At 35.2% G+C, this 14,596-nt stretch overlaps 1 protein-coding gene across 1 annotated transcript in view; it reads right to left on the bottom strand.

Moving 5' to 3' along the window:
• Positions 1 to 4,744: 4,744 nt before the first annotated feature.
• The window catches only part of LOC109048223 (catenin, beta like 1), a 39,813-nt gene continuing 29,961 nt past the window's right edge, over positions 4,745 to 14,596 (bottom strand). Inside the window, 3 exon segments of the mRNA XM_042713610.1 lie at positions 4,745 to 5,105; positions 13,033 to 13,105; positions 13,182 to 13,319. Of these exon segments, the coding sequence (XP_042569544.1) occupies positions 5,017 to 5,105; positions 13,033 to 13,105; positions 13,182 to 13,319 (300 nt within the window). The 3' untranslated portion in view covers positions 4,745 to 5,016.

Raw genomic sequence — 14,596 nt, 5'->3', positions numbered from 1 at the left:
CGGCGGAGGGAACAGCGCGAGGAGGAAGCGCGGCGGCTGTCATTAGGGAATTTCAATTAGGCGGAGTAATATTTTGAAGATAGAACCTTCGCGCTTAACGGTCAAATCTCAACGGTCATCGTGGGTTGAGGTGAAATTAAATTTTAAAATGTTTCTGGGGTAAATTTAACTTATGACGTTTGAAGGTTATATTTAAGTAATCAATCGTTGACAGCAGAAGAGTAACTCAAAATTTTCGTATTTTTGATTGCGCAAAACTGGTGCTTACTAGCTACTGAATACTGCCTATTTGATAAAGATATTGTGTGAAACAATATCCAATATGGAATGATAAACATCGTATAAATTAGTTTATGAAAGTGTTTTTACATAACTTCGTTGTGTTAGTGGTAGGCTGATTTATCTGTAGATATTGGGATAAAATCTGTGCCTAAGTGGCTAATTAATAGAAATGATCATTCCGTTTAAAGAGATAATTCAACTATAAAAATTATTTTATTTTTCATCTGCTCACCTAATCCTGCATGACTATTTATTCTAAGAAAAACAAAAAGAGATTTTTAAAAATGTCAGTGTTTTGTTAATGATAGAAATACATAGAGATTTTAAATGACATTAGGATGAGAACATGATTGTAGTTTGAACTGTGTTTTGAAAGACGATTCAAGGGTTCATTGAAATTCTGCAATTGTGAATCTGCATCTATTTTACAACCATTCCACGAATTATGCTGCACATTAAATTCAACAAGTCGAGTTATCACACTGATTAAATGATTAATTTAAAATATATATATTTCCAATGATTTAAAGGCTGTTTGATCTCATAAGTACTTAAGTACTTAATACAAATAAAATACTTACAGTATATTGAGTTGTAGCTATACTAAACTTTTACTCAATTAAAAATGCACAATTATAATGATTAAAATTTTTTCCCTTTTCTTTTTGAGAGGAAAACAAAATATACTCACGACATTTAAACCCAGAGTCCTTTGACAGTAGAGCTAAAAAGGGCACTGGTTTTCATGCCTTTCACAATGCATGACATTATCTTAAAAATAGACCCTGGATACTTTTATGATGGAAGCATAAAAAAATAACACTGCACTCTTTGAAATGCCTTAAAAGTAGACTACAGTATGAATCCAGTAATCTGTATACAGTGCCATAAAATATCATTAAAGCACTCTGATACCTCCACGGAGCTTTTTGTAAGAATTAAAATAAGTTTACATGTTTTTTGGGAGATAAATGCTCAGGGAATGCTACCATCCCTAACTTCTCACTGACCTACAGAATGAATAACCCTGTTTCAGCCTTTCGCTGTGACCTGCACAATACTGGGATTATAAAGTGGGTGTAAAAGAATGTTCCCACCACAGGTTCGAATCAATTTAGCCGATGCGAGAGGGTGGCAACCAGCACTCGCAGAGCTCAACTCAATCACTCGGAAAAAGACAATTATTCCGAGCTCTCTGGGCTGTGAAATTGCTGTTGAATCACCGTTAGCGCGCCAGTGTCATAATCACTGATAAGAGATGCGTGCTGGGATACCTGCCCTTCCCGTCAACTGAAAATGCAAATAACGATCCTGAGTTTTATACGGGTGATTTCGGAGGGAGGGTGGAAGCAGATGTTGCTCTGCGTGAGCCGCTGAGGCCTCCGACCCGCCACGGCAAACCGGAGACAAGAGTGATTGGCATTCGCTGCCGACAAGCATCGCTACGGTAATGAGCGTGTCCTTGAAGCGCGCCAGGCGCTCACTCCGTTCTGTAGTTACCGCTCATTTGCATTTCAAGTCTGACGCGTTGGCAGAGGGGCATCAATAATGTTCTAGGCACACACAATTCATCACAATGTGCAATTCAACAGATGGATAACTGTCGCACATCACCTCCTCCAATTGTCGGCATTCCTCTACAGTATTTACGCCTCCCTCTCTCTGCAAACCATCTCCCTGGTAACGACAAGAACTAGTGGCAATCACTGACCTCCAGAGACGCAGGGAAATACAGAGATCTAACAAATAAAGCCGTGCTACGCCAACAGAAGCACGGAAAGGACAGCCAGAGGATATTTAATATGCCAAGAGCATCAGCCGGGAGCGGGAAAGTGGAGCTCCTCCGAGGACAAGGCCGATGGATAAACAAAAGAGAACGTGCGGAGAAAGAGTCAGCGAGATAATGACTCTTGTGCACTTGTCCCGGGGCTAAAGGACAGGAAGTTATCTCTCTGTGACGATGGGGCGGGAAATGAGGAGATGCGCTGGGCCTTTCGAGGTGCATACGAGCGTTTCGGAGCCGGTCTACGGTGGACGATGACCACAGGGGCCTCGAGCTGTCGATGTCTGATAAAGTGCAAGCTGTAATGAGACTGCGGCACTTAATTAGCTGAAAAAGTGCGGCACCGCCTTTCTCTACTCGTCAAATGAAGACGATTCATCAAGGCCCAGAGCCACACGGAGATGTTTTTGTTACTACAATAATAATTTCCCTACATAATGTCTGTTTTAAAGTGCTGGGCCTACAGTGAGCATAAATCCAATGTAATGGCCCCCCGTTCGCCCTGCCGAAGAACTCCGCTGGATTGATTCAATTTGGCTCTAGAGCTTTAACAATTATTCTCAACCTTCAGCTAAAGACTCTGTCCGTAGCAAAGGAGAGCTTAGTAAGCAAACTGTCTCTATATGGCAGAACGTTCCCTGGCCGTGGCGGTACATAGGCTAACCCCACAGGAAAAGGGGAAGCAGTGATTGTAAATTAACAAGGGGATGTAAGAGAGGTTAGAGAACGAGAGAGAGATGTAGCATTTTCGCGCTAGCTCAGCAGGCCCACTATTAGCAAGGGATTGGGATTCTCTGGCTCATCGCCACTGGACAAACATCTAATTAATGGCCATTAGAATCACAGCAGCCATATCCTCTAAAAGAAAGATAAAGAAAAAAACTAACAAAAGAAATCAAAATATGACAATTGCAAACAAAATGTGTGTAATATATATAATTACAAGTTTTCCAACAGGGTTCCTCAATGAAAATCTGGAGAAATTAGGAAATCTAAAACAGTTTTTTCCAAACCAGAAAAAAATCATCATGGAAATCTGAGCCAACTATTAGGCTACTTTGTTCTAAAATATTGCTTTAACAAATCATTTTGAATTAATTCATTAGCGAATTGGTCATAATTGAAACTTGAAGGGATAGTTCACCCAAAAATCAATTTCTCATCATTTACTCACCCTCAAGTCATTCCAAGTTCTTTTCTTTCTTCTGCTGAACTTGAAAAGATATTTGAAGAATGTGGGTATACATTCCTATACTATGGAAGTCAATGGGGACCAACATCTGTTTGATTACCAACACTCTTTAAAGGTATACTCCACCCCAAAATGCTAATTTTGTCATTAATCACATACCCCCATGTCGTTCCAAACCTTTAAAAGCTTAATTCGTCTTCGGAACACAATTTAAGATATTTTGAATGAAAACCAGGAGGCTTGTGACTGTCCCATAGACTGCCAAATAAAATACACTGTCAAGGTTCAGAAAAGTATGAAAGACATTGTCAGAATAGTCCATCTGCCATCAGTGGTTCAACCTTAACGTTATGAAGCGATGACAATACTTTTTGTACGCTTATAAAACAAAAATAATGACTTTATTCAACAATTTGTCTCCTCTGTGTCACTCCATATCAGTGTAATCTGAGCTGTATGCAGGCAACGTACGCTCTTCTGTGTCAGCCGCAACACGATGCGCTGTTTTCTTTCAAATCAAAGCGTAAATATACGTAGAAAACGTATCCTTGTGGAGCAGCTGACACAAAAGAGCGTATGCTTCCTGCGTACTGCTCAGATTCGCCAAAATGGCGCTTCGCTGATGAGAAGTGACACAGAGACAAATTGTTGAATAAAGTTATTTTTGTTTTATTCGCGTACAAAAAGTATTGTCATCACTTCATAACACCACTCATGAAACAACTAATATCATAAAGACTATTTTCATACTTTCTTCAGTGTAATTTATTCAGTGTAATTTACTTGGCAGTCTATGGGACAGTCACAAGCCTCCGTTTTCATCCAAAATATATTAAATTGTGTTCTGAAGACGAACGAAGCTTGGGTTTGGAACGACATGAGGGTAAGTGATTAATGACAACATTTTCATTTTGGGGTGGAGTATCCCTTTAAAATAACTTCAACAGAACAAACAACCTCATACAGGTTTGGAACTACATGAGGGTAGAGTAAATGATGACAGTTTTCATTTATGGGTGAACTATCCCTTTAAAAGCTTTGACTAGTAATCACAACCAAGGTCATGAAAAACAAGCTTATTAAGAAGCCTGTTTTCTCTGAGAGAATATAATGCTTCCAGTGACACAATAGCATCCAATGTTTGACACATATTCCAGGGAGAAGCAGCTAGTCAAAAAAAAGAGAGAGAGAGACAAAAACGCAACAAAGTAAAATCCACCAGCCATTAGCAGGTTTAGAAAGTTAATTTTGGCCCAGGATCCATATAAAGGGACCTGAATGATGAGACGACAAACAAGGCTGAAAAGATAGAAAAGCCACAATCAGCTGTCTGCAGGAATGCTGGAGAGGAGAAAAGAGACATAAACGCAACACTTTCCTAAATTATGTTTCAGCACAAGAGTTGTTTCCTGTATAAATTTGTTTAACGAGACATTAAGTCTTGTGGAAGGTGACCTATGAAATCTAATGAAGGAAACCCCACAAAGTAAAGAAAAGCACAAACTTTAATTAAAAGATATTTTAAGTTGTTTTGACAAAACATTTGGCCTAAAAAACAATAACAACAATAAACACAAACAAAATATGTTGGAAATCAACAGATGCAATATCCAGATCCAATCTGTTGGGATACAATCAGCCACGCAAATGTTTCAACATCAGATTTTTCTGGTCCAGTCAGGACAGGAGGAGGACTGTTCATCAACCGTAACACAGAAAAATCGCTGAGGAAAACCCACGCCGAGCTCCAACTGGATTTTTAGAAATTCTCAAGCAGTTCCAAAATCCTCTTCTGCTCACTTTCCTTAAACTCCTCGCTCTTGCCATCGCCAATGTTTTCTGCGTATTCTGAAAAACGAGAGGGAAAAAGAAACAGGATATTTAGTAATTTGGATGAATTTCATGTACGCCACCTAGCCCTGCCAAGAAACCCTTCCTAATGCTGTCTCAAAGGAGAGGCAGCGTACTTTAATCCCAAAAAAATCAAAGGGAGAATTTGTATCCCTGAAAGTATTAAAAAAATTGGTCACACATCCCTTGACTGCCCACCAGAGTTTATTTTCAGACCTCCTCCTTCATTTATGGAGGAATGGATGAAAAGAGCTAGGAGTTCAGGGTTTGAGGTAGTGGGATTTAAGAAGTACCTTCCTTAAATGGGCAAATAGCTTTAAGATGTTTGCCTTTGAGAGTGTGTCCCTCAGTCAGATGAAATCTGCCAGTTTGATTGAGATCTGGCTATTTCTAGCTGGCACAGTGCCCGAGAACTCAAACGGCTACAGACACTACGATAAAGGCAACATATGCTTAGAATGAGATTTTTATGACCGCTCTGGACCAATGTGATCGGACCGCAGTAAGGACACTTACAAGACTGCTCGACTTTACACAGAATGAGCCTGAGATCTTATTGATTCGCCTGGAAATCTTCTCCTCCACTAAAGCTCTGAAATGGCATTAGCATCTGCATTACGACTCCAGGAAAAGCATATGGACAGGCAAACAATATTGGTTCTCGGCATGTGTTGTGACAGTGTGAATATGCCGAATGGAGAATTAGATTTGAGAGCTGCAGTGGAGAACAAGATCATCCTAGATCTAATTTCAGTTTCTCACACAAAAAAGAAAAAAGAGCTGCATAAAATAACAAATGTAAAAAATCGAATGCAAAATATAACAGCATACAGTTTTTCAACAGGGTTATTTTCATTAACTAAAATGGTATTAATTTAGATTAGGGAATAGATATACACTATTAACAGTTTTCACTGAATAAACGTCTAATTTGCTGCTTATTTATAGTTAGTTAGGTAGTTAAGTTTATATATAGGGGTCTAAAATATGGTCATATTTCCATTTATGCATTTGACAGATGCTTTTATTAAAAGCGGTAACTGAAGGTACAGTATACATGTTCCTGCATTCCCTACGGATTGAACCCATGACCTTTGTGTTGCTGGCGACATCCTCTACAATTTAAGCTATAGAAAAACTTGCACTCTAAAAAATGCTGGGTTTCAACCCATCTTTGGGTCAAATATGGACTAACCCAATTTTTGGGTTAAAAATTTAATTGAAACATTTAACCCAACAGTTGGGTTAGTCCATTTTTGACCCAAAGTTTGGTTGAAACATCCCAGCATATTTAAGAGTGTGTCTTTAAAATAACAAGCATTGACCAATCGTTTACAAGAAGACCAGGATTGTGCATTAAAAATGACATTTTGATTTCATGCTGACTTTAACAGTGCTTTCTGGAAGTGTACACAGCAAGAGGTAAGCGTGTAAAGGTAGACATGCTCTCAGATTATTTTCTAAGCCCTTCTCAAGCCCTGTGACAGAGGATTTAACCCAATGAAAAATTAATAAATCAATAAGATGGGTTTTTTAAAGAAGGAAAAAAAACGAAGTGGCATACTGAAACACAAGCCCGAGGGCTGGAGAAACGGTTGAAATAACACAGAGGGAGGATTGGGGGGGTCTGCATGCTGGATGATTCGAGGGGGATTATCTATTATGAGCTCCGAGATGCTGGAAACTTCCCACTGACACCAGTACACACAGCTCAAGGTCACGCATGTAAGAGAATGACACACTCCGTATGACTCAAATGTGGCCTTGGAGTGCGTAGAGGCCTCTGTAGGTGTTTTCATTTCCCAATCTCTGCAGTAAAACACAGTCGCCACCGAACACAGCAAATGAAACCTGTGTTCACCAGTGATTTCTTGCTTAGCAGCTATTCTCTATCTAGGTAACCGGCTTTAGGATAAACTACGGAAAATTACCAATAAACCCTGACAACGACGTTATGAATGTTGCTTCTCTGGCTCAAATCTTACACCAAAAAACATTTAAAAAAAATTATGCAAAAATGGTTTTAGCTAATATGGATGCAACAAAACAAGGCGGTGCTTTTAGAAATGAGATGATTGGTTCATTTAACATTCCAGATTAAAAAAATAAAAAACAGAAGTATAATGTATACAGAACAAAAGACAGATAAAGTGAATGAGGTAGATGAAACAATATATTGATAAACAATATAATTATTAGAGCTGGGTAAAAAATTGATTTTTCGATTTTCATCTATTTTATGTAACCGTATTGATTCATAAATCCCAAGAATCGATTAGTCTAGCCTGTCAGATAATGAACGGAACATTGTAGCGCACCTCCCATCCAATACATTGCTTTGTGATTGTTACTTTTGATATGAAACAAATTTCAAATTCTGTCCATTTTATTACAATATTTAAATATTTAATGCCGTTTTGATGTGGAGTGACAGATCGCTGTGAACTGATCATCTCCTCCGCTTTAATAGCAGTTACAGCATGAAATAAACATGAATGAACATCCGAAGTTTTATTAAAAGAAAGAGTACAGGAACGATTCAAGACATCAATATCGGAAAAACCAAAAAATAAAGCGCAAAACAGACAGAATGACAGCAATTAATGAACGCTTTTTCAACACTTTAGGGAACGATTCAAAACATTTCCATCGGCCAAACCAGTAAATAAACCGCAGAGCAAACGCAACCCGTCTAATCCCTCATGTAACATTTGTTTTCATTTTCCCTGTGATTGTGTTTAATACCACGTAAGGACATTTGCAGGAGCGTGAGAGCTGCCCGTCTGACACAGCCGCAGCTGCTACACAGTCCAGGTGAAGATTTCACAGATCCGACCCACACCAGCTGCTGGGAGAACACTTTCACACTCCTCCTCTCACATTACACCCGTCACATGTCCTCCACATGCCGCAGGACCGGCCAATCTTTGACCATATGTCCGAGGGATTTCAGTAGGTTTAAGAGTTCAATCAGGGATGCTGAAGAAAATCAACAGCATCAAAATATTACGTGCAGTAATAAAGATGGAAAGCTACTTAGTACTTTTCAAAAGTGGCATAGATTGATAATACTAGTCAGACTATTTAAAAAAGCTATATATGAGAGCATGAATTTTGTGCTGACGATTAATTGTCATACAAATGAACTATGATTAACTGTGGTCAATTTTTGGAAACTGAGATTTATACATCATCTGAAAGCTGAATAAATAAGCTTTCCATTGATGTATGGTTTGTTAGGAGGACAATATTTGGTCGAGATACAACTATTTGAAAATCTGGAATCTGATTTAAAAAAAATGAAAATATTGAGAAAATAACCTTTAAAGTTGTCCAAATGAAGTTCTTAGCAATGCATATTACTAATCAAAAATTAAGTTTTGATATATTTGCAGTAGGAAATTTACAAAATATCTTTACTTAATATCCTAATGATTTTTGGCATAAAAGAAAAATCTATAATTTTGACCAATACAATGTATTTTTGGCTATTGCTAGAAATAAACCCCAGAGACTTAACACTGATTTTGTGCTCCAGGGTCACATATAATAGTTAAAAATGTAATAAAATAGGCCCATACAATTTACTAAAATGCTGTGAAAATTAATAACATTTATGTAATTTATTTATAATATAATTTATTAAATATAATATTACAATCATAAATTTTGTGCTGATGATTACCATAGACATAATTGCTTTAATGCTCTAAAAAATAAAATAACATTTATATAATTATTATAATTTAAAAAAAGTTATGATTATGAATTTTATGCTCATGATTAGCTGTCATACAAATAAATGATTAAATGCTGTGAAAATGAATAATGTTTATCTATTTTTTATAGTACAATTTAACAAATATAATATTATAATCATGAATTTTTTGCTGACAATTAACTGTCAAACAAATAATTGCGATTAAAATTTTAATTTTGTTTTGATAATGTTCTTAGTGTAAGCCTGATGTTTTACTTGGAGTCACATATAATAATATAAATATAATAATATAAAAAAATAATAATAATAATATAAATAGACCTGTGTGATTTACTTTAACACTGTGAAAATTAATAGTATTTATAATTTAATAAATATAAAATTATAATCATGAATTTTGTGCTGACAATTAATCATCATCCAGATAATTGCGAATAACGATTTAATTTAGTTTTGATCATGATACTTACATTGTAAGCCTAACACATTATTTTTCACTTGGAATTGTATGTAATATAATAAAAATTATAATAAAATAGATCTGCATGATTTACTTAAATGTTATGAAAATCATTCATCTCATTTAAATTACATAATATACTTTACTTATGTATAATATTATTTAATAAATACAACACAATTACAATATTGTGCATTTGATGGCGCTTAAATTTCCCTTATTTGGATGACAAAATGTGATTTCAAAATTATGTCAAATAGTTAGGATTGGATCATATAACCACAATCAGATGATTAATCAACTGCAACATGCCTAAATATGACCGATATCACCAAAATTTTATGCATTTCCAATTTCAATATTTTTGGATTTAAAAGCTGCGTGTAAAATACGAACGTTTTTGAGAATCTGTGGTGAACGGCAGTCTAAAGGAGCTAAAAATAAGTTAAATGGCTCTCAGGTAGCACTTGTATCCCAGACACCATTAGCTCACATTAACAGCACCTTCTAAAGAGCAATGCTTACGTCTTTGAACACCCTCGGCCGCCTCTCAAAATGAACCGTTTTAATCTCTGTCACCAGCTACAGCAGAGTTCAGGTGGGAACATCCTCCCTCTGATGAATCATTAATGAGGAGGAAGGGCAGAATTTTACAAGAGCAGAAAGAAAGAGGACGTGCTTTCCATTCAGTGGTTTAGGAAAGAAAACAGTCTTAAACAGGGGACAACAACCAATTAGACATTATTAACTATAAATGGTTGATCAATTTTTTGTGCGCGTGTATTCAGTGTCAATTTTTCAAAACTGAGATTTATACATATGAGAGCTGAATAAATAATCTTTCCATTGATGTATGGTTTGTTAGGAGGACAATATTTGTCTGAGATACACCTATTTGAAAATCTGGAATCTGAGGGTGCAAAAAAATCTAAATATTGAGAAAATCTCCTTTAAAGTTGTCCAAATGAAGTTCTTAGCAATGCATATTACTAATCAAAAATGAAGTATTGATATATTTACAGTAGGAAAACAAAAAAACATCATCAAACAAAATCATCACTAAATAACATAATAATTATTTTCAAAAAAAAAAAAAAAATAAATAATACCCAACCAAACATTGTATTTTTGGCTATTGCTACAAATATACCCCAGAGACTTAAGACTGCTTTTGTGCTCCAGGGTCACATATAATTATATATATAATTAAACATGCTAGCAGCATATATGTAATTTTTTTTCTAAAACATTTTAATACATGAAATATATAAATAATATGTATATATAATACATATAATGTGTGTGTCAATTATTTCATTTATAATATATATCTCATATATTAAAATGTTTTTGTTGTTTTATATTTGTAAATAATATTACATATGAAATTTTTATATTTAATAAATATTACAAATGAAATTTCATAAATAAAAAAACATATAAAATTTTTTATATTTAATAACTTTTGCTACTGAGATTTCATGCCAGCTGCAATTATAGAAATAAAATAAAATAAAATAATGAATGAATAAAAATGCATTGTGTTACTCAATTTTATAACGCCAACAAAATCACTACAAATCTATTGCCAATATTTGATCATCCAGCCCTTGTCCAACAGATATGGGACACAACAGCTGGAAACAGCACACTGTTCACTAAACTTTCATAAAAATACAATCAAGAGAGTTGGGTTCTTCCCAAGAGAAATACTGGGTGAAGTATGAAAGAGTAGCTGTATATATAAAGAGAGAGAGAGAGAGAGAGAGAAAAATAGAAAGCTGTCATGACTTAATCAAGGTGCTCTGGGCTGAAGAGTGGGCGAAGCCGAACACCTCGTATCACTCAAGAGAGAGAAAGGAGGAAATAAAGAGAGAAATACACTGCAGCGCACTGCAAACCTTTAGCTTTAGCAACAGGGAATCTGCTTCAGCGCCTGCGGACATGTGTTCATGAACACCATCCACCTGATACCTGATGAGATGCTGCTTTACACGCCTTCAGCCTGAGACTCAACTCGAGAACTTATCAACATCTAAACAAATTCACATTAAAGTGCTGAAGGTTTGCGAGTCCTGATAGAACAATATAACTCTCAGAGTGAGAAATCAGCCATTTCGAGATTAACGGCATTATACAAAGAATTTCAGAATTCACATTTCATTTTTAACTGACTTTTAGGTAAATAAGCTTGTGTAAAACGAGTTCGATTCATGGTTATTACAGGTAACTTTTTTTCTTTTTTTTTGTGGTCATGACTTTTTTCAAGGTTTTTGGGTGCATGGGTGAAACAACACCTTTTCATGACAAAAGGACACAATTAGAAATTCCCACAATATGCAATTCAGTGCTTCTCAGGGACTCTTCAGGCCTGCGGACGGGACCCGCCATGCTCTGCACATTTTGAATGTTTACACGAATCTGACACACTCAGTTCAGTTGAAGTCATGGATCTCTAAACAAAATCAAACATTTAAAGTGGCTGAAGGTCTCCTAATGACTGATGATCTGAATCAGATTGCGATAACAAAGGGAGACAAACAAAATGTTTTAGAGCAGTGGGTCCCGAGGCTACTGTGCACAAAAACAATGGAATAGTATTCAAATAAAATAAATAAAATAAAAATAATATAAATTTACATTTTTACTACTACTGTGCACAAAAACAATGGAATAGTATTCAAAATAAATAAAATAAAAATTATAGATTGCTGTGCCGCCTTCAATTTATGCAAAAATACATTATATTTAAATAAAATAGAATATTCATGCAAAATAGAACACTCATTAAATTTATGCAAAAATGCATAATACTTAAAAAAAAATCTAATATTCAGAAATGTTGCAATGTTTTACTGCATTAGTACAGTAATCATAATTTATCGAGAATTACCAATGAGAAAGGAAAAATAAATAAATATAATCATTTTATTAGATCTGCAAAAAAGCAATACTTTGGTGAAAAATTTAAGAGATGTTAAAATGCATCTTGTTACTACAGAGTGTCTTCTTAACTTTACTATAGTTCAGTTTATCTGTACCTTTCATATTTTAATATAGTTTGGGCGAGTACTTTTCCTACTACATTCATAATATATATCAGATTTTCAACTACCATTGTAACCTGATCATCTGCTTCTTTATTTCAGAAACTTCACGTTCTTACTATTTATGATATTAATATTTCTCAAATATGTTTTCATGTATAATATATATCAGATTTTCATCTTCCTAAAATTCTCACTTGTGGAGATCAGTACTCGGTAAGATTTGGGGGCATGAAATTATGGAATGGTTTATCGCATCTAGCAAAAAATTTTATTCTTTAATAAAAATATTATAAAAGATGTATAAAGGATCATTTTAGTGCTGTTTTGTAATTGTGCCTTCTCGTTGTTGTTTTTTTTGTTCTTGATGCATTTTGTGTTTGTTTTTGGAGTACATTTTCTGATATATGTTGTAATTAATTTGATGCAGTCATTTATATTTACATATTTGTTATTGTAATTTAGATTTTTCCTTAATTTCATAAGTTGTATCGGTTTTCTTCATTCTTTAGGTGGAAGCTTCAAATAAACCCTTTTAGCTGATGTATTGCAGTAATGAAATTTGAGTGGAATATGCATTTAATTGTGAAAATAATGTCACAGTGCACAAAAATCCTACTGGTCATAAACATAGCCTTCATTTTATGTATGCAAAGTATATTTTGTCTTTATATGTAGCTTTTGAAATCATCTTACCTCTCATTATATGACGAACTATTTTGACGGATCCTCCCCTGAGATTGAGGATCTGATGCACTCTCTGCTGTAACTGGAAGAGAAAACACATTTCAGCATGCAAAATGAATAACTAATCTTTAATAACACATGAAACGATCATGACATACCTGAGGAACACCGGCGTTACAGATCTCCACCATGATGTAACAGACGAGCTGAAGAACGAAGAGTCCGGCGTCCAACCGCCGCAGATAAAACTCATCGTCCATCGCATCGTCGATGATCTCACCGCGGCGAACCATATCCTGAAACGTGCAAATGACCATTAGACACTTTATAATAAACTAGACGAGGAAAGTTTGGGTTGGCTTGAGAAAGCCTAGCCTGAAAGTTTGAGAACGTTATAAAAGCTTGACGTTTGAACGTTTACATAGATGTTGCTAGCACATTGCTAGAATTATTTAAAATGTTGCAACCATGTTTTAACCTTATGATAGCATGGTGTTAGCATGATTAGCATGTTTCTGACATTATTAACATGTTGCTAGCCTGTTTCTAGCTTGACGCTAGCATGTTTATAGCACAATTTCCATGTTGTTAGTATGATTAGAACACAATTACAATTCTTTTTGAAGATGATTAACATGTTTAAATAACATTACTAGCAATTATCAGCATGTTGTTACCATTCTACTAAATAGAGTCCTTTAGCATGTTTCTATCATTATCATGATATAACATTTTATAACACAACTAACACATCAGTGCTGTTAGCATGTTTCTATCATGATTAGCATGTTGTTAACATGTTTCTAACACAATTGCAGTGCTGTTAGCATGTTTCTATCATGATTAGCATGTTGTTAACATGTTTCTAACACAATTGCAGTGCAATTTATCTAGCATTTTTCAGAATGAATATCATTAACACATTTGAAAAATATGATTAAAACATTAAAAGAATGTTTCTAGCATGATTGGGATGTTGTTAGCATGCTTTTATCATTACCATGTTGTTAGTGATTAGCATGTTGTTAACATGAACATGATTATCATATCCCTAACCTAACACTAACACAATTACACTAACCTGTTACCAACACAATTACAGTACTGTTAGCAAGAATATTACATCATGATTAGCATGTTGCTAACCTGTTTCTTACACAATTACAGTGCTGTTAGCATGATTAGTACTGTTAGCATTTTCTATCATGATTACCATGCTGCTAATGTGTTTCTAGCATGATTAACATGTTGCTAGCATGTTTTTAACTTGATGCAAGCATGTTTTGAGCACAATTACAGTGTTGTTAACAAGATTAGTATGTTAGCATGTTTATATCACGATTAACCTAGTCCACAACCATTTTCCTTCTGAGGATATACTACTACTACTACTACTATGCTGTAACATGTTTCTAGCATGTTTCTAACACAATTACCATGTTGTTACCATGGTTAGCTTGTTGTTGTCGTGTTTCTATCATGATAAGCATGTTGCTACCATGACTGAACATGTTGCTAACATGTTTTAACATGTTACTAGCATGTTTTAGCACATTGCGAACATGTTTTATCA

Source organism: Cyprinus carpio, chromosome A23, assembly GCF_018340385.1.
Source record: "Cyprinus carpio isolate SPL01 chromosome A23, ASM1834038v1, whole genome shotgun sequence".
Lineage (NCBI taxonomy): Eukaryota > Metazoa > Chordata > Actinopteri > Cypriniformes > Cyprinidae > Cyprinus > Cyprinus carpio.
This window is presented reverse-complemented; position numbering and strand designations above follow the sequence as displayed.